This window comes from Anopheles arabiensis, chromosome 2 (assembly GCF_016920715.1).
Source record: "Anopheles arabiensis isolate DONGOLA chromosome 2, AaraD3, whole genome shotgun sequence".
In the NCBI taxonomy this organism is placed as follows: Eukaryota; Metazoa; Arthropoda; class Insecta; order Diptera; family Culicidae; genus Anopheles; species Anopheles arabiensis.
Genome location: NC_053517.1, coordinates 91872256 through 91890520, shown reverse-complemented (window position 1 = coordinate 91890520; position 18265 = coordinate 91872256). Strand labels below are relative to the sequence as shown.

The 18265-nt window shown below is 44.8% G+C and overlaps 1 protein-coding gene and 1 non-coding gene across 2 annotated transcripts in view; both read left to right on the top strand.

Moving 5' to 3' along the window:
* Positions 1-5929: 5929 nt before the first annotated feature.
* The window catches only part of LOC120895008 (LIM/homeobox protein Awh-like), a 30095-nt gene continuing 17759 nt past the window's right edge, over positions 5930-18265 (top strand). The window contains exon 1 of the mRNA XM_040297968.1: positions 5930-6631. Coding sequence (XP_040153902.1) covers positions 6626-6631 — 6 coding nt within the window. The 5' untranslated portion in view covers positions 5930-6625. The remainder of the gene's footprint in view (positions 6632-18265) is intronic.
* On the top strand, positions 14314-14385 carry Trnac-gca. Its single transcript has one exon. It is a non-coding gene; the product is annotated as a tRNA-Cys (tRNA).

Sequence of the window (18265 nt, the reverse complement as noted above, 5' to 3'; positions counted from 1 at the left end):
CATTTTAAAACTGTTTATGGCAAAGGCAATATCCCAGCTAACTTAAAGCCCGCGATCGCCATTAACCTGTGCAAGAATTATCGTCTATGCATTCCCATTAACTGCCGTGAACGGGGGCAGCACAGCATTCATAATGCATCTCCACGCATTAATCTGCCGAAGCAGCCGAGGCGTAAGCATGCACGTTTGCCAGCCGAAGCAATGGATAAGCCGCAGTGAACACACTGCGACTTTAAGGCCCCGATTCGCCGGGGTCCTTTTTCAATGTCCACTGTCCGTAGTTCGGCTGACCGCAGTTTGCCGTTCGGTCGACCCACGGCGGGTTACGTGGTGAAATATGCATTCATTTTTCAGAAAAGTTGGAGGCACACACACACACTCTCCAAACCACACACCATATCCCTTGCGGCTACTTGCAGCAGGATGGAAGTTTTAAACGATTTCCGAACCCAATCCAGAAGCCAATCGATTCGATTACCGATCGATTCCCGGCCGGGGCTAGGCTGAGAACGAGAAAAGCTCATGGCAACCAAAACGTGCAACCGTGAACGAAACATCACCGGCCAGGACCTAAACGGGACCACGACGGGGTTGTGCGAAAGTCTCCCGCCGGTTTCGAATCATCGTTACACATCGCTCATCGGCCGGATGGAAGCCACCGGGCGTTTTTGCTGTTGTGCCCGCGCGCGAATGCATCCCGATGCTGCGGCTGCACCGCTGGGTGCACTCTTCACGCGCCATTTTCGGCCTGCACGGAAGGTGCGCTCGGACGGCCCCGGTTGGCGGCCCGTGCGCCCATGCCGGGTTTGTGTTAATAATAAAATAAATTTTAGCACATTGCAAATTATCATTTGACAGTTTGGTGTTCGCGCCATTCGGCGTGAAGCGTTTGCCATCGATCCAGTGTTGCTGCTGCTGCTAGTTGCAATGGTGTGCGATTTATGGCATTCAATGTTGACCCCCCGTTGAAGTGGCTTAGAAGAAGAGAAAGAGAGAGAGACAGAGACGGTCTACTGATCTGCAGCCGTGCGCTTAGGAGCAGCAGCTCCGATCGAACCGATCGTGTTTGAAACAACGTTTGACGTTTGAGCTCCACAGCCGCCAGCAGACCGCAGCCGAAAGGCTATTAATTTCCGCACAATTGCTGACTTAAATCGATTACAAATTTATTTACACGCACCGCATGCAGTACGGGCCGGGGATGGAATTCCGGTCTGCGATGATATGCCTGGCGGGAGCTCCATCATGGGCTCGCATCGAACATGCTTGACCTCCCCGCGGTGATAGGGGTTCAAAGCTGAGCCTCACCTCTGGCCCTGCGCGACTGACTGTTTTCGCCCGCTCAATGGGGAGGATAATTGCGCTGACGGTGTATCGACAGCAGGGCCGGTTGGATGATCGCGCACTGGATCTTCTTACTGCATTGGACTGTCTATCGGAGTCTTTCAAAGCCAATCTTTAAGCCGTCCTTTCGTCGGGCGAGCTGATGGCAAGCAAGGTGGGGTAGATCATAAGCTAGCAGATGAGAATTCACCGGTCTAGGACGCGCTTAGGCTTAGGAGCTATTTTTCTTTGGTTTAGAATCCACACTAGCGCCACCTCCCGTCGTGCGGCTGAGTAGCGACCGTTTGTGGTCTTTAAGTACCCGTGTAAAGAATGATAAACTAGCGGCGTGGATCGGAGGGAGCGAACATTCGGATCCGTAGGGGGTGAATGTGATCGGTTGAAATGGATCCGTTTTGTGCTGCGGGAAGGTTTCTCATACGCCTATGATCTGTTAAAGATCTATGATTAAATGTGTTTTGTTTGTTTGTTGTTTGTTGACATTAATCTGCTAGCTGCAGTTGGTTTAAAATTTCGATTAAATCATTTGCAAGCGTTATTCCAATTTCATTAGGAGATGGTTTCAAAATTGCTATGATAAGGTTAGGACCTTTCGTTTTTGATTACGCAAAGTTTTCCAAATGTTTTGGACTGTGTTGCAGACAGTTTTTTTTCAATTCGTTCGGCAGTTTATGTTCATTTGCAGCTAATAAGCCATTAAATTGTTTTATCGTTGGATTAGAGCAAAAGGAGCACAGGGAATCAAGCCAAACTATGTAATGTTATATTGAAAGGTAGTTAAAATTATTTTGAAAAAAAAAAAACAATCCTAATTCCATAACTAGCTTTTTTGTACATTTTTTTGGGAAACTAGTTTAGATCATCTGAACAAAAAGTTCACAAGGAATAAAAAGCATGTCATCAAATCAAAGCTACATAAAAGCTACATAATTGTTTCTTCAACGTTAAAGAGCTTCTTCTTCTACTTGGTGTAACGTCCTCTACGCGAACATGCCCGACCTATGGCGGCTTTTAAGGCTTTTTCAATACCACGCAGCTAGATAATGTGTCAGTCTTGCTACGGGGGACGATCATTTATAGACTTTAACCCACGACAGGCATGTTGCAAAGTCGTGCGAGTTGACAACTGTACCACGGGACCGCATCCCATAGATTAAATATTAAATTAAAGAAGATTAGCTTAAATGATAAAAGAAGAGCCAATCAAATGAAAAATGCATGGGAATGTCAAGGTGTATGTGAAAAGATCTTCTAATGATCGCTATTACTTTCTGGAAAAGGTGTGCGGAACTAAAAATTAACAATGCAATATGGCTTTAATGTCCGTTATGGAAAAAATAGAATTCAACGAATCTTCGAATTCAAGATATTCGTAATAGCTAAGTATAACCTTAGAAAAAAAAACACCAATGCAATTACATTTCCCATTGTTGGTAACTCCCACCGACCCATTATTTTGTTGCAAAACGTTTCCATTTTTTTCACTCCAAAACTTTATCTCACTAATCAATCGATTGCGCTCCCCGCTCGCTAATGAAATTCAGTCCAACCTGTCATTTTTTGCCTTGCTCGCCATAAAACAATCCACCATAAATGTCACCTGAAAAGCCTCGGTACGACGGTAGGCCTTTCCGGATTTCCCACCACACACACACACAGCAAAAAACATTCCACGATCGAGATCGAACTGCGGGCACGCGTGCGCGTGGCGCTCATCCAGGCAACACAATGGGCAACAGCAAAGAATCTACCACTCTCCCCACCAAGGCGTCTCATTCGATTTTTACAGCTTACATTCCTGTCGGTTTGGCACGACCGCCCCGGACGGGGCACAGTGACTGACAGGACTCGTAAAATGTAATCAGCAACGAGAGAGTGAGAGCGTGCTTGGCTTGCCCTCGACACGTTCGCATGAAAAATTGACTAACAACCCGATGGGAAAATGCGATGGCTAAATATGCACGCCACAAATGGATGGAGTGATGGGACAAGTGGAGGAAATGCTACAAAACTGAACCAAAAGCTAGACGTACCACACGTGGAAAGAAATGCCGTTTGTAACGATAAAAACGTAAAGCATAGTCTGCGCATTCGATAATAATTTCTTAATTGAGAAATAGTTTTTTTTTCTCTCCTCCACTCAGCACCGTTTCCCTTCATTCCTTTCGATTCTCTGAAAGGAAGTAAAGTTTGGATCTTTGAAGAAGTTGAAACCAAACGTGCCTTTACTTTGTGCACCTTTTCTCGGAGCGAAACGTTTGGGGAGGTTTATTAGAACAATAAAATTTCATCAACCACCACCAGCACGAGCCGGCGAGAAACATAGTTTATGAGTCGGCTGGGAAGCAGGAAAGACACACTACTCCCCACTGGACACGTGGAATAGGAAGTAGAATGGGTACGACTTGAAACGGTTTTGAGAAAGTGGATTGTTTGTGGAACGTTTCCGTACTTCGATTGCCATCTGTCCTTTGTCACCGGTTGTGGAAAACGAGGAGAGGAAAGGATGAAAAAAAGGTACGCAATAATTTACGCGACACTTTATCGAAACACAACACGTGTGGTCATGGTGTTGTAAGCCATGAGTCAGGGTGAGAATGGTTGGCTAATATATGTTTCAACGAAAATTCGGTACCAGCAACGAAAGTACCTCTAATGATTATTCCAAATTTGTTGTTCTTTTTTGAACACTAGAATGCTTTCAAAGCAAATCTAAATGATATGGGACGTTCTTTTGATTTGAATATAAGTTTTGGAAGTGTTGTTAGAAAATCGCAAATAACAAGGCAAATGTGGTAACATTACATTGATCGAAGGTATTGTTATTTAGCATTTATATTCTCTATTTTTGACCATTTATAGGTACCAATAAGAATAATTCTATAAAAAGGAAAACACAAAAAATTGTTTAAACCGTATACACTTTAAAATTATTTAACATTTTGTTGATCTTGTTGCAAAATGTCATGATAATAGGCCTAATCTGTTACAAGATAGTAAGGTTTAAAGTAAGTAATCCCTGAGTCGGTTGGGCCGGTCTGGTGGTATAGTCATCAATTCGTACGACTTAACAACATGCCCGTCATGGGTTGAAGCGCCGAATAGACCGTGCCCCCATACGTAGGACTGACTATCCTGCTATGGTAACAATAAGTCACTGAAAGCCAAGCTCACTTCACTAGTTGGTACAGGCAGGCCTTAACCGACAACGGTTGTTGTGCCAAAGAAGAAGAAGAATCCTTGAGTATCATATATGACAGCCATGGCTTCCCAGGAAACATAACTGGCTATCATACATGAAGATGTTAAAGTAAAACCTCTTAATATTCACTACATGAAGATGCAGAGTGTTACTTTTGATAACACATAACATAACTTTGAAAAGGAGCAAATGGCTGTGCTTATTGATTAATGCTTTTTTATGTATTCTAAGTATAAGATGTTACCATAATTAAGATAGTTTTTAAACAATCGATTGAAGGACACAAATGAAAGTGTTTGTTTTATTAGTTTTAGTTAGAAACACTCTGAAACTCAAAAAGGTATAATTATGGCTTGAGGATGCTTGAGGCTCATGATTAATTTAAACTCATTTGCCATAATTCCTATAGTAATTCATCCTAAACTAGACACATGATTAGACGCTGTTATTTAGAAAAACGGAAAATAATCAACCGTAAACGACTACAATTGTCGCGCAATAAATCTCAACATTTGTAAAGCACGGTAAACGGTTCCTCTGTCTTTAAACCCAAACCCAAGCATCCACCGTTCGCTGTTACATTAAATCAGTTAAAGCTACAATCACACCCGGCAGTCCCCTGTATTTTTTTCAATTTTCCAAGTTCTCGTTTGTGCACTGCTAATTGCTTGTGGCACGATGCGAACGAACGAATATCCTGATCCTCGGGCTAACAGGGCGAGAATACTAAAAAGAAGACACACTCACTAGCCCGAGCGAAAGATAGCACATTGTCTTTGATCTAACGAGGATGGGTTTTTTTTGGAATCCCCTCCCGGCGATGTTACAAAGCGTACCCATCCATCCTGATACATGGACACACACACACACGGCCGGAAATAATGTTGTAAAAAATGACCTAATAAAAAAAATCGATGTAAATTATTTGTTCCTATAAGTGTACGTGTATGTCAGTATGCGTGTGTGTGCGTGTAAAAGGAAGAAAGGGCAGGAAAATTCAGCCACTAAATAAGGGATGGAAAATGCCACCGACGATGATGACGCTCATCGAGAAGGGATCGAAACGGGCTCGAAAAACGAGGGCGGAGCTACGGCTGCAGAGAAAATTGAGTGCGTCTGCATGTTGAGTGTATCCCCCACCACTCCGTCCACCATGCCCCGGGTGCAGCTTCCATATGGGGTGGTGGGGTGGCGTGCTTGAATTCGTCGTTCTCTTTTACCCACACCCCTTACTCGGCCAGGGTTGCAACGTCGTTTCGGCACCGCTTATTTACCTGCGATCATCCCCTGTTTGCTGTGTCTGTGTGTGCGTGTTTGTATCGGTGTTGCAGACAAACTGTCAAAAGAGCGCGAGAATCGCGAGATTCCAGTCCCGGGCGAATAACGGTTACGATTAGACGTGCGCGCACCAACACATCTCCTTGGCGGCGATTTTGTTTACGGTACGCGCGTACGGTGTCGCATCGATCGAAGTGATCGAGATCGCGCGGATTGTGTTAAAGCGCGCGCGAAAATACCACTCCATCGAACCGAAAGGATTACACACAGCTAAAGCAGGGGGCGAAGGAGTATTCGTGGAATGGTTTGGAATGTTTGGATGAAACTAAATGCCCAAAAAAAAAATGGAATTTTCTACAAATTTATCTATTTGGGTTGCTAATTTCACGGAAAAAAGGTTTGAGCTATAAGCTCGGTTTTAAGGCAACGGTCTGGGAAGCTATGATAGAAATGAATTATGAAAGGTTAACAAAAAAGAAATGCGTGCAGTGTTATGTTTGCAGTGAGAAGTGATTAAAATAGGAAGGAATAAAGATAAGCGTCTTTATAACGCAAGCCACGTTGGAGCATTTTTTATGCTTAGCAAATTGGCACTAAACATCAGAAAAGTAAATCAAAAATACATTGAAGATGATAACCAGGTGAAAAACAGTTACAAGTCAGAGGAATCTTCTTATGTGACGCGTGAAATATAGCTAAATAAGCAACGATGGTCTTAAATAAACCATAACTCATCAAAAATGTAACAAAGTTGCAGCTCTGGAGTGCATCACGAAACACAAAACAGAACAGCTGTATATAATGAAGGTAAGATAATATAATTCTAAAAGCAAAGGCATTCCCACCAACTATCAAGATCAAGGTTTGCCGTCGGTGTTTTGGGTACACCACAGGATAATGGAATGTTTCTGTTTCATTCTCTTCAAATTTCACATTCGAACGGGCCCGATCCCGAAGCACTTAAAATTAAACGAGATTCGAAACAATTGAACAAAATTGAAACGTTTTGATTTTATTACATTCGCATTGGATATTGGTTTTTAATAAAGCCTGTTTGCAGGGGCACCGCGGTTTGCAAAACCGACAACCGGTTTTATGAGTACAAAACCGGCGTACAAAAATAACAACACCGAATTTCCATGTGCCATTCGAGCTCGAAGCAAGTTCTAAATGAAACGCAACGAAATTGATCGTTATTGAGCTTATTTTTTCTTCCTGTGCTGTGCTATTGTGATTCTCAAACAAATCGATTTAAAGTTTTGACCCGATCCGAAGGAGATAAATGTTTCTATATACATACACACACATACACACTTACACTTGGCTGCACATTCACCACTCACATACACATATGCACATCAAACGGGACAGCTAAGGATATGCCGCACCAAAGGCACAAAAAATGAGGTTTTCGCCTTTCCGCGCGCGCTCTCGTCACGAACTCCTGCGGCGTGCGTCCAATTCCCACCTGGGCCCGTCGACATCATCGTCATCGGCATGCAAACAGAGTAACAAAAAAAAACACAACGGAAAAGATGTTGATTTTGGTATCCTCTCGGGGGTAGCCACATTCGCTCGAAAATGTACAACAAAAAGTGTCATAATGTAAATTTATGAAGCCGACAGCGGTGTGTGGTAGGAATTAGAACCTTCATCAGTTTTCAAGTCGTTTTATATAAAAAAAAAACATGGAGGGGATGTTTTGCCGAAACGTTTTGAAGGTATTTCGTTTGCCAATTCGATGGAATTCTAAATTTGCAATTCTTGTTCACGCGCCAAGGCGTTTAAAGGCGTTTAAAAGCTCTGAAGGACGGTGAGTGCCTTCGTTTAACAGTTACATATTTAATCCTCGATCACTATAGTTATGTCATCGACATTATTGGAGATAGAAAGTAGAAATTGAAAAGCTAATAATCTGTCCGATCAACTTTTTATACGAATTACATTCCCAATTCTTGATATTTAACTGTCTTAGATATCCCAGAAATACAATTTGAAGTCAAAAGTCAATTTCTTTTTAATTTCTTGGGCTAATTCTTTGCTCTCAGACTGTGAAGAAATGTTAAAATGTCTGTAAAGGCGCTTGAAGCTGTACTTCGATAGAGCATCAACAAGTACAACCAGTAACTACAATTAATTGACAAACTCTGCGCCTCTCCATTCACCCTTGCAAGGCTGTGCAATATTTCTTGTACAAGTAATCCTTTTAGCTTCCATTAAGAAAAGGCATCCTTTCATTGAAATCGCCGATCAGTCGGACGTTGAGCCGACAAAGCCAAATCGTTGCCCTCTTTTTCTAGTGCAAATGTGGGTGGGCAAGCGTGCATGAGTTATGACCCATTGGGCAGGAGCATAGCGAAGTTACCGAGCCCGCTAAACTTGACCGTGACAATGCACATGCAACTACTTTCGCAGTTGAGCCCATCGTCGGGTACATTTAATTCAATAAAGCAGTAACGAACGCCCGGCAACCGAGAAGGTGTGAACTCATCTGCGCTTCCTTCTTCGCGGATACCAAAACCGAGCGGAAGAGCAATCGCTCCCCATTGTGTGCGAGAGCGGCTAATGTGCGTGAAGAAAATCTCCCGAGCCCAAGTTTTCTCCCCACAAGCGAACGAATGAACGACGCGCGTGGACATCGCGGTGGTGGCTTAGCGCGAAGATAAATGCGTGATTTGTGTCATTGCGTATGATAAATATTGTCCCGCGTGTAAGAGGCGTAACAGTGCGCAGCCGTATCGTTCGGTGCCATGATTTACGAGCCGTTTGGCGAAAATAATACCTAAATAGCGACAGAGCATCATCCGGAATACCGGACCGTGTGCTCCAACCAGGGACCAGGGAAAGGTCGTACACGCGTAAGTCGCCGAAAAGAATTAATCAAACGCACGGTGCTGCCGAAAGTGAGAGAGTTTTTCAACTTTTTGGATCGGGAAAAGCCGATCGTAAATCAGGTACCGGGATGGGAAGGGATATTCGATTAAACCAAATTTATGACATCGTCGATCTGGATCACTTCAAAGGAAAGCAGGCGTGTTTCGTTTGCTCAACAGCAAGTGCTGCAAACTGTTATACACATCCGTATAACAGTGCAGGTACGTCGTTACAACTGATATGTTTGGGCAGGCTTTCAATGTTACCCAGCGATATCCACGAGCCAAACGCTCGCATGCTGTCCCGGGCTGCGAGTTATCCACTTCAGGGAGATCAAATCATAAATTTACATAAACGACAAATAAACGCCAGTAATTAAGTCCATTCGGACAGATTATGGACAGGCCGCGGAAGCAAGCGAACACGAAGGATTTAGTAGTGAGTTGTTCTTCGAGCCCGACAAAGTGTTTTCTGCTTCTTCTTTTTCGGTTTGATTTCGTTCAACTGCAGAACCATCGCTTTGGATTCTTTTACTGAGCGACAGCTCCAGTATTCCAGATTGGAATCCCTTCGATCCGGAGTTCTCCCCAAACTGCGAAACAAAATCCATCGAAAATGCAATCGAGATGCCGAGTAAGGATGCTGCGAAGGCCGGGAGGAAACCACCGCCACCGCCGGGGGTATCATAAAAATATTAAAATATTACACATTGAAAGGTAATTAATGCTTAAAACTGAGGAGCTTTGGCGGATCTGTGTCCGTTGTTTATGTTTACGGGTACGGGTAGAGCAGCGAACAGGGAACAGGGCGGGCTAGGTGGAGTGGCTCGGGATAGGGGGGTCGATTTTTCAATCTTCCCGGCTCCCACGGCGACACGGTCCAAGTCCGAAAGGATCTCCCGTTGTTTTAGAGCATTCGAAAGGGGTCGGGTTGAAAGCGGCGATCTCTATGCCGGTTGGAAGCGGGATAAGATGAGTGTCGAAACCGTGCTTGGCGTCTATGGACAGGTTTCTGAAGGGGTTTGGTTCTTCTACCTGTGCTTTTTTGAAAGGCGACGCACACAGCAGAACACGTATCAATAAAATCGTTTAACACGCACGGAACGGCCCCACGGTGACTTCTCGGCTGAAAGGCGGCACTTTCATTTGGGCGATTGATACCACACAAACAAAGCGAAAAGCACACGATAGTGTATTCTATTTTATTTGTAATCTATTGGAAGATTGCTCGAATAAAGACGTCAGATGAGATGTTAGAGTTGGCTAGGATTGGGGCGACGAATATTTTACATAATAAAATTGGACGTTTTCTAAAGACACCTTGGTGAGGCAAGAAGCCAATGACTTCATCATCAGTGGGGATCCGTTTTAGAAGAAATGTAACACTAAAACGCCCGTCCGTTGAGGATCTGTCACTGATCTGTCAAACTGTATGCAAAGTGCCATTTTTCTATTACAGTAATCTGCTCCCAAACGATGTATCAGCTTCATTCAAAAGCTACAAATCACAGACACATCGGATCATGGATTCGTGTAAGCACTTTTCCACCCCAACCACCCAATTACGCTCCCACACCCCATAATCGCAATCGAATTCATACAATCAGAAGTCATGAATTTCTAACCCACCACCACCTCGCTGGTCTGGTAGTCGGCGACCTCCAAAAGCCGTGGTCCATTCCGTAACCAGTGCGAACCCTACTATCTGTTGCGTGTGTCCGTGAGATATCGCGACGAACGTATCTCCCGTGCTCCATCTCCAGATGCCCAGTGTGTGGCGTGTTTTAGCATGTTCGCTTGCATATATGATTTCCTCTTATCATCGAAAGCATGTTTCCGTCGCTGTCGGTAAGCTCCGGTTTCTTGCCCCGAACGCTTCCTGGATGCATTCCCACCCGCTTTCAACAGATAGCTGATTGATGATGGTGCCGTCCCGGTGGAGCAATCCGGTGGGTCAGACGGTAAACCAAGTGAACGGCAGATGCTGTTATGCGGGGGTTTTTTCATGTTTTCCATTCCATTCCTTGTGTCTCTGTACTAAGACGAAATGCTGAGAGTGTTTTTTTCTCCATTGCATGTTTCTTGTGCGATACCGATCCGATAAAGATCCAAGAGCCTGAGGTTTTACAGCGTTTTCGATCGGGGATGGAGATGTGAGATTGGTTTAGGTGAGTTGGGAGTGACTGTGGGGGAGTAAAATATTTTGTAAAACATTACCCCGGTGTATGGATATGATACACCGGTACTGGTTTGAGGGCGCCATAGACATCCAGCCTGGATCTCTTTCCACGCCAAGTGGCAGCAATGTGGTGAATGTCCAGTCATACTACTCCCCCAAAACACGCTCTCGAAATGTGTTAACTCATGGAGCGATGTTTAGAAGTTGCTAAAATTCACGCAAACTTTTCACGCCGTCCCGTGCCGGGCACAGCATGACGCATCTGACCTTCACGGCACATCTCCGTCGTCCGTCTGTCGATGTGTTTTTTCGCATTCATTACATAAAACAAACCTCACCTTTAGATCTCATAAAAGCAGCATTAGTTAAGATGATGATGGTTTTGCCCGTCCCGAGCAGCACGATTTGTGCGCGTAGTGAAGCCTTTGTTTGGTTTTGCTGCCAGCCTCAAGCGGCCCCAAGATGGCCGACCCCACCCGATAGTGCACGGAAGCACCGAAGTCGGCGATGCGTGCTGGAGGATCGTAAAAATTCTACCCGCCCAAAAGGTGTTGTACAACATGCCGGAAATCGTCATAAAGTAGTCGGCTTTATGTCTCGACTGCGTAGGGCGACGACTCCCGGGAAAGTCTGGCCGGAAATAGATCGTTCATCATTAGTATGGCCACTGGAGAATGGCATTCTCCGGCGAAGGGGAGAAGCATTAGATAGCCAATCCATTCTTTTGGTCACCATTGGAGGTGTTTGAGTTGGAGTGTTATTATGCGTCATGTCTGGCGATTTTATGGCTTACTTACTTGCCCCGAAATTGTTGTTCTGGCAGTTGTGTTTTGACTTCCCGGGTGCCCCTAGATAAACCAGCAAATTGTGTTTTTGAGACAGCGCATTGACGTCGTTTCCTGACCCCTCTTTCAAGTTGACCACCACGAGCATTGACCAAATGCTCCAGTTAGCTGGACACTGTGAGAGCACACTCGCCCTTTCCAAGGTCTCTCCCGGCAGTGTCTTAAGTCGTGATCTGAAGCAATAAGTCCGTTGTGGTCCCGCATCGGATGCCTTCACGTTTTCCCATCGGAAAAATGTGGTCCACGCGCTCTGTTCACACGCTCCTTGGAACGCAAGGACCATCCGCATTGCCAAGACGATGGGAAATGGTGCTCTGGTTTCGTAAGTGTGTGACCAAAAGGGCTCACACGCATACAGACATTAAAAATTTGTTATTAATGAACACTGTGCGCTTAAAACACTAACATTACAGACCTGACCCGGTGACGATCGTTATTAGAGATCGTCGTCGTGCAGCAAAAAAGCTTAGAAAATTTATAATCCGTGAAAACAGTGTTTCATAAAAGTTTGGAATAGATGCACCATGAAACGTGTCGTGCGGAATGAGAGATAAAGTTGTCGAAATAAAATTAATAACTCAAAAACCCCGAGATTCCTCCTCCCTTCCGAATCTACCATGATTGCCTGGAAGAGATCGTCTGATCCTTTCAAAGAACTGCGATTATCGTCCGACCAGCTGAGTTACGGCAAACGGTTTGGATTTAGAGAATAATCTTCTCCCAGGCGTACCGGAAAGATCGAGTGAAGAGATCTGTATTCCAATCGTCCCATGCTCTATGGGTCATGGGTCTACGGGACACCCGACCCAATCCACCTGATGGGCTATAAAAGCTTCTCACAAAAAAAGGGAAACAAAAATGGGAAAATACAAAAAAAGAAGCCACCACCGGCCTACGAACAGAACGGCAAGAAAAACAAATTAAATTAGCATAAAAAATCGTTCGATATTATGTTTATTGTCATCGAAACCGACCGGGCTGGCCGGCAAGAAAAAGGGGGCTACGCTTAGAGGGCTACTATTTCTTTTCTTCACCACAACACCCGCGTGCACTGGAACAAGACGCCTGTGTCCCCTTATCGAGTTGACAGTTTAGCATCTCTCGTGAAACCATTCTACCACCAGCAGCAGCAACATGAGCACCAGTCAGCTCGGGCTACAATAAAGCCCACAACGGTAAGCTCGGGGCTAAAAGCACGGTGCAGCTCGGCTTTAGCTATTCAGCTGACACAAAAACCTTCTGTCTGGTGGGTGAAAAATGGTCGTACTTTAGCCGTGTCGTACTTCTGGTGTTTACCCGTGAAGGTAAGAAGCTGTTGCGACGGCAGCTTTGGTTAGTGTCAATGGCGATGATGACAGAACGGGTCGGCAACGGAGGAACGGAGAGTGGCAGTCGAAAAAAAAAACACGACAAAACGAAACGCACCACACGTAAGACAGGTTGGCGGGCAAAGATGAAAGCCGTCCGGTGCCAGCTGTAATAATCGACCAAAAAGTCAATCTTCACTCATAAAATAAAACATATTTATGCAGATAAGATTATCGTAAGCTGGGGGCCAGTGGGAAAGCTGTGACGATGGAGGATATGCAGAGGGCGAGATACCCCGATGATACAACACCGTAACACAGGCATGGTGAGAAATCGAAGCCTTGGATCTAACGGAATGCCACTCAGAACCAGCCTTTCGGATGGAATACGCACTTTGACTCTCTGGGTTGACGTTTTCAAAAGATCATTTGTAAAGTTTATCGGCCTCGGGGAAAAGGGGATCGCTTCTTGTGGCTTTGTTTTATCTCGAATATAACGTGATATCTAAATTGGTTGCTCACGAGCTTCAAAAGCTGAATTGTTTTTTTTTTTTGAGCTCTGGTGAGGATCGATGCCGTGTATCGGTGTTGTCATGTTGTTTCCGACCCCGTCGAAAGCGATAAGATCGCCCATCACATTTTGAGTGAAGGTGTTGACAGGAGCTTGGGAAAAGCACTCCAAGATGAATACTTGCTTGTGATTTATGAGTGTTATGATGCAATACAACGGATTGTTTTGAAAGTCGAAAATGATTGAATACACCATATTGGATCCACAATTACCTTAACTAAACCCGGAAAGTGAACTGTACGAGGGCATCCGCCCCGTCAGCACTTCTTCGCCACTTCTGCTTCACATAAATTACAGCAATTAAGACAGTTCGATAGACTGCTTGTAAACCGTCATGTTGTACTGATAAGCAATGTGAACGCAACCATTACTTGTTTCTCGGCCGTGCCCCCGGCTGGCCCGTTCAAGCGCAACTGCTGCTAGAATGCTGACTCTAGCGACTCGTCCCTTACCGACGTGCGCAAGTGTCGGGGTCTAGCCTCGCTGGCAGCTGGGTGCGTTTATTTTTAGCAACCCACAAACTTGCTCCCAGTGCGTGTGGGTCGACTCGCCTCCTCGGTGGCCTCGGCGCTTGGAGGCGCTTCTTCTGCGCTGTGTGTACGCAAACAGCGGACATTGTGCTGAGCAAAGCTGAGATTGTGTCATCGAGCGTGGTGGTGGCGCACGTTTGGTGGGTGGTTTTTATAGCGTGACCATAGTGAAGCAACTGTGCAAGGGGGTATAGCTCAGTGGTAGAGCATTCGACTGCAGATCGAGAGGTCCCCGGTTCAAACCCGGGTGCCCCCTTTCCGGAAAAAGAGAACAAGATGGAAAATTTGGAAAATAGGATAGGAGTCGGTAAAATGGCACCATATCTCCAAATTTCGTTCTTCGTTTTTATTATTATAGTAGTAGTATTACAAAGGATTTAAAATAGAGACAAAATAAATATATGTTTCTCGTAAGCTTTTAATTTAAACATGTACAAAAGAAATATCGTTACAGCTATACATTATTGTTACAAAATAAATATAAGAATACACGCTTTTTTCAATTTAAATTGTCAATGAAACAGAAAGTTACATATTTTATACTTAGAGCTTCAGGCTAGGAGTTGGTTAAGTTCTTTTATTATATTATTTTTATTATATTATTTTTATATTATTTATTATATTAACTTATAAAAAAACTATTCAAAAGTATCTAATCAAATTTTTACAAATAATTATGTAGAGAACACAATGATGATGAGGATGGGGACAAATGAGAACAGAGCGGGTCATTTTTTATCATTTAATTTTAGTCAATTTAAATTATTTAAATACATTGATCGAACGTTTCTGACACAAGTAATGGAAAAAAAAATGAGAATCTAACAATAATAATCCATATCAATCATCAGCATTGAGATTATGTATTGCTTTATGGATTTTTGGTTTATTAAAAAATACCTACTATGCCTATATATTATCTATGTATAGCCTATGTCTATGTTCACTAATAATTTTCATTCAGTTCTATCGCCCAATGTATTTAACATCTTCAAGCTTCTAATTATTTCCTGCGTTCGAATATTCCCACCGTAGCCAAAACGTGTCATAAAATTAACAATATATGACCATTTGAGTCACAGGAATGTCCAACTCTATTTAATAAACAAAATAACCTACCATATAGGGACAGCCGTGGAATTTGGGTGTCCAATCGCATCTAATGAGTTCGACGACGACCAATGCACAACGCAGCCATATTTGCTAGTCTTAACCTCCACTACCTTTCCATAACTTTTCATATCGATGCAAAACGATCTGTTGGTGGTTCAGATTCTCCGAAATCCCGCCACCCGAATAGATCTCTCTCCCAGTGCCCAGGATAATAGTCCAACGTCTTTTTGGGGAACGATTTCTACGAACGGATAAACGCTTTGCTACCACATGCCTTGCAGTAGTTTACACACCAGCCGACACGGCAGCCGTTCCACCTTCTTTCGCTCTTCCAGAGGGCACCCGAAAGCGCTTCTGTTTGCAATCATTTGCTTCTAATGGGCCGGTTGGGTCTCACCAAGCCACGAACCCGTGGCAACTTCGCAAAACTTGGCGGTCCACAAGGGTCGGAACCCGCCATAAATCGGAACGTGTGGAACTTCTGCTGCTTTCATGGGATATCGCCCGCTACCGATCTTTGAGGCCAGCGATCTCGTCCTACGAAACGCCATACAAAGGTAGCGTTCGACGTCCGTTCGAAAAAGACGACACATTAATTAAGTGATTTGTTTCAATCGGCTTTTGTGCTAGGGTCGCCATCACCGACCGCTGCTACCAACGATGGACGTGTGATGGTGATGCCTTTAGAAAGAAAAAGGGTGATGATCGTGATTTCACGGCTCCATCCGTCTCCGTGGTGGGAAGACCAGGCCCCTACACCAAGGCTTTCCGTAACGATTTCTTCCCTGCCCGTGGCCCGGGACATTAGTGATTTGGCACCCGCGGGTGCTGTGTGTGAAAACTCTTCACCCCCAGAGGGCCACGCTAATGATGATCGTTTTTCAATCGATCTCGAAACCACACTTACATTGTACCGCCGCCGGTTCACCCAAACGCCCGGACGGTTGATTTCATAGACCAACACTTCCTCGGGTGCTGTTCTTCTACTTCTCGTTCAGCCCTGACTTTGGGTGCGATTAGTTCCGGAAGCTTTTCACCGTCCCCCGATCAAGACATTGCTGCTGCTGCTGCTGATCGGCTTCGTTCACTTTCTTCTCCCCTAACTGCGATGGTTTGCTCCCGAGACAGTGTCGGCAGGAAGATAAACGATACCCGTTCCCTCCCGGCTGCTGTTTGCTATTGTTTGTGCGGTCATTTTGCTCAAATGTGGCCTCGCGAACCCATTGGCTGTTGCTGGAGCGTCTAGCGCAATTTTGTTTGATTATTATTATTATTTTATTAAACAACGAAGTCACGGCAATCGAACGCCAACTCTGCCAACGCGGGGCCGGAACGGATCTCCGTCGGGTCCGATCCGGGATAGAGACATCAGCGATCGAGTGGTCTCGTAGTAGTACCGCCGTCATGCTTGTAGCACACACTTCGTCCGGTACAAATTACAAATTGTTGACGCTCAGTGCTTGATGTTAGCTTGTGGGAACATCGTTTCTCCCGTCTGTTGCGGTTGTGCGTTTCGCTACTTTCCAACCGACTGCCGGAAGTACCGAGAGCAGCGATCTTTCGATGGATGGATTGCTACACACACGGCTACACAGAATGATTGATCGTTCGTCACATATCGCGACCGGAGGAGTGTCCTCTGGAAATGGTATGTTTGATCGGTTTTGGAAACGGACAGATTGATCAGAACTCGGTGCAAACGGTGCGCCAGATAACGTAAGCCACTGTGGCAATATGCTTTGCCCGCGTGTCATGCACGGTAGCGAAAGATTATGTCAATTCCTGAAGCCCCTTAACGTTAGAGCTTCCATTTCCAAGATCGTCTGATTCGTTACGATTTGCAAACATTCGCCAACGGATACAAAGAGCAATACCGTTTGGAAGTTGGAAACTTGCAAGCGTACAAACGTTTGATCGTATCAACATTTGAAAGAAGGGATATAAGTCAAACATCCAGCCAAAGGCGATAAAGAGCAGGTTGTCTAAAAAGAACCAAAAAAGAAAAGGAACACCACTACCTAAAGGTAATCCAGTGTCTCTACATACGTGCGTCCCGATCGGGACGATAATCGATCTCCGGTCAAACCGATCAGTTCCAGTTCAGTTTTCCCTCTCTCCTCCAAACGCTCCAAAGCTCTGACATCTCCCGCTTTTGATCGCCGCTAATCGGTTATGGATGGGCTTATTTTTTGTGTGTCTTCGCTCGATGTGTAAGATTTTCGGGTGCGCTTCTCAACTAAAACTTTTTTTTCGTGTTACTTCGCTACCCTCCAGAGCGAATACGGAGGGTAACCTTCCCCGGTCATCATCGCTATGGCGGTGCGTAGCGAAGTAAGTTGTACACACATATCTAGTTCCCTTTTTTGTGCTCAGTTGCCCTCCCCAACCTCCCCATGCCATTGCTTCTTTACGGCGTAAATTTGGCGCAAGATAAGACACGGTCTGAGCTGAGCCGTGGCGCTGTAACTCCGGGACGCGTCGGAGACGAGCGTACGCGGTCGGAATTGTAGTAACGCACAAAAGTAATTTAATAATCATCAATCAATCATTTGTGATGCCTGACACGTTCGGATCTCTTATTTTTTGTATTATTACTCCTGAAGAAATCGTCCCAGCTTCTGCGATCGCGATCGGTGTCGGTCGAGGTGGTTTTTTTTGGAGTGTTCTGATTTTTTCTGGGACATCTTGTTTTTTTTTTGTTCTCTGTTTCGGGTGTGTTTCTCTTTTTCTTTGGAGATCTAAGAGCTACCTTGGTGCGTCTGTCCTTAGATGAGGATCTTAGGTGGATGAATGGAAATGCCGGTTGGATGGTACTGGGATCCAGTCGAGAGGTGTGAAGATGCTGGGGTACTTCAATGAGTGTGGTTCAGCGGTTGGCTTCGATACATTGATGGACTCAAAGCCAAATGGTTTGGGCCCGATTTCTTAACCTTCACACGATTTGTGTGAAGGCTCTTGAGGTGGGAGAAGCAATTACTTTCACAACGTACATGTAGTAGCTACCGATGCAGGACTATGATGAA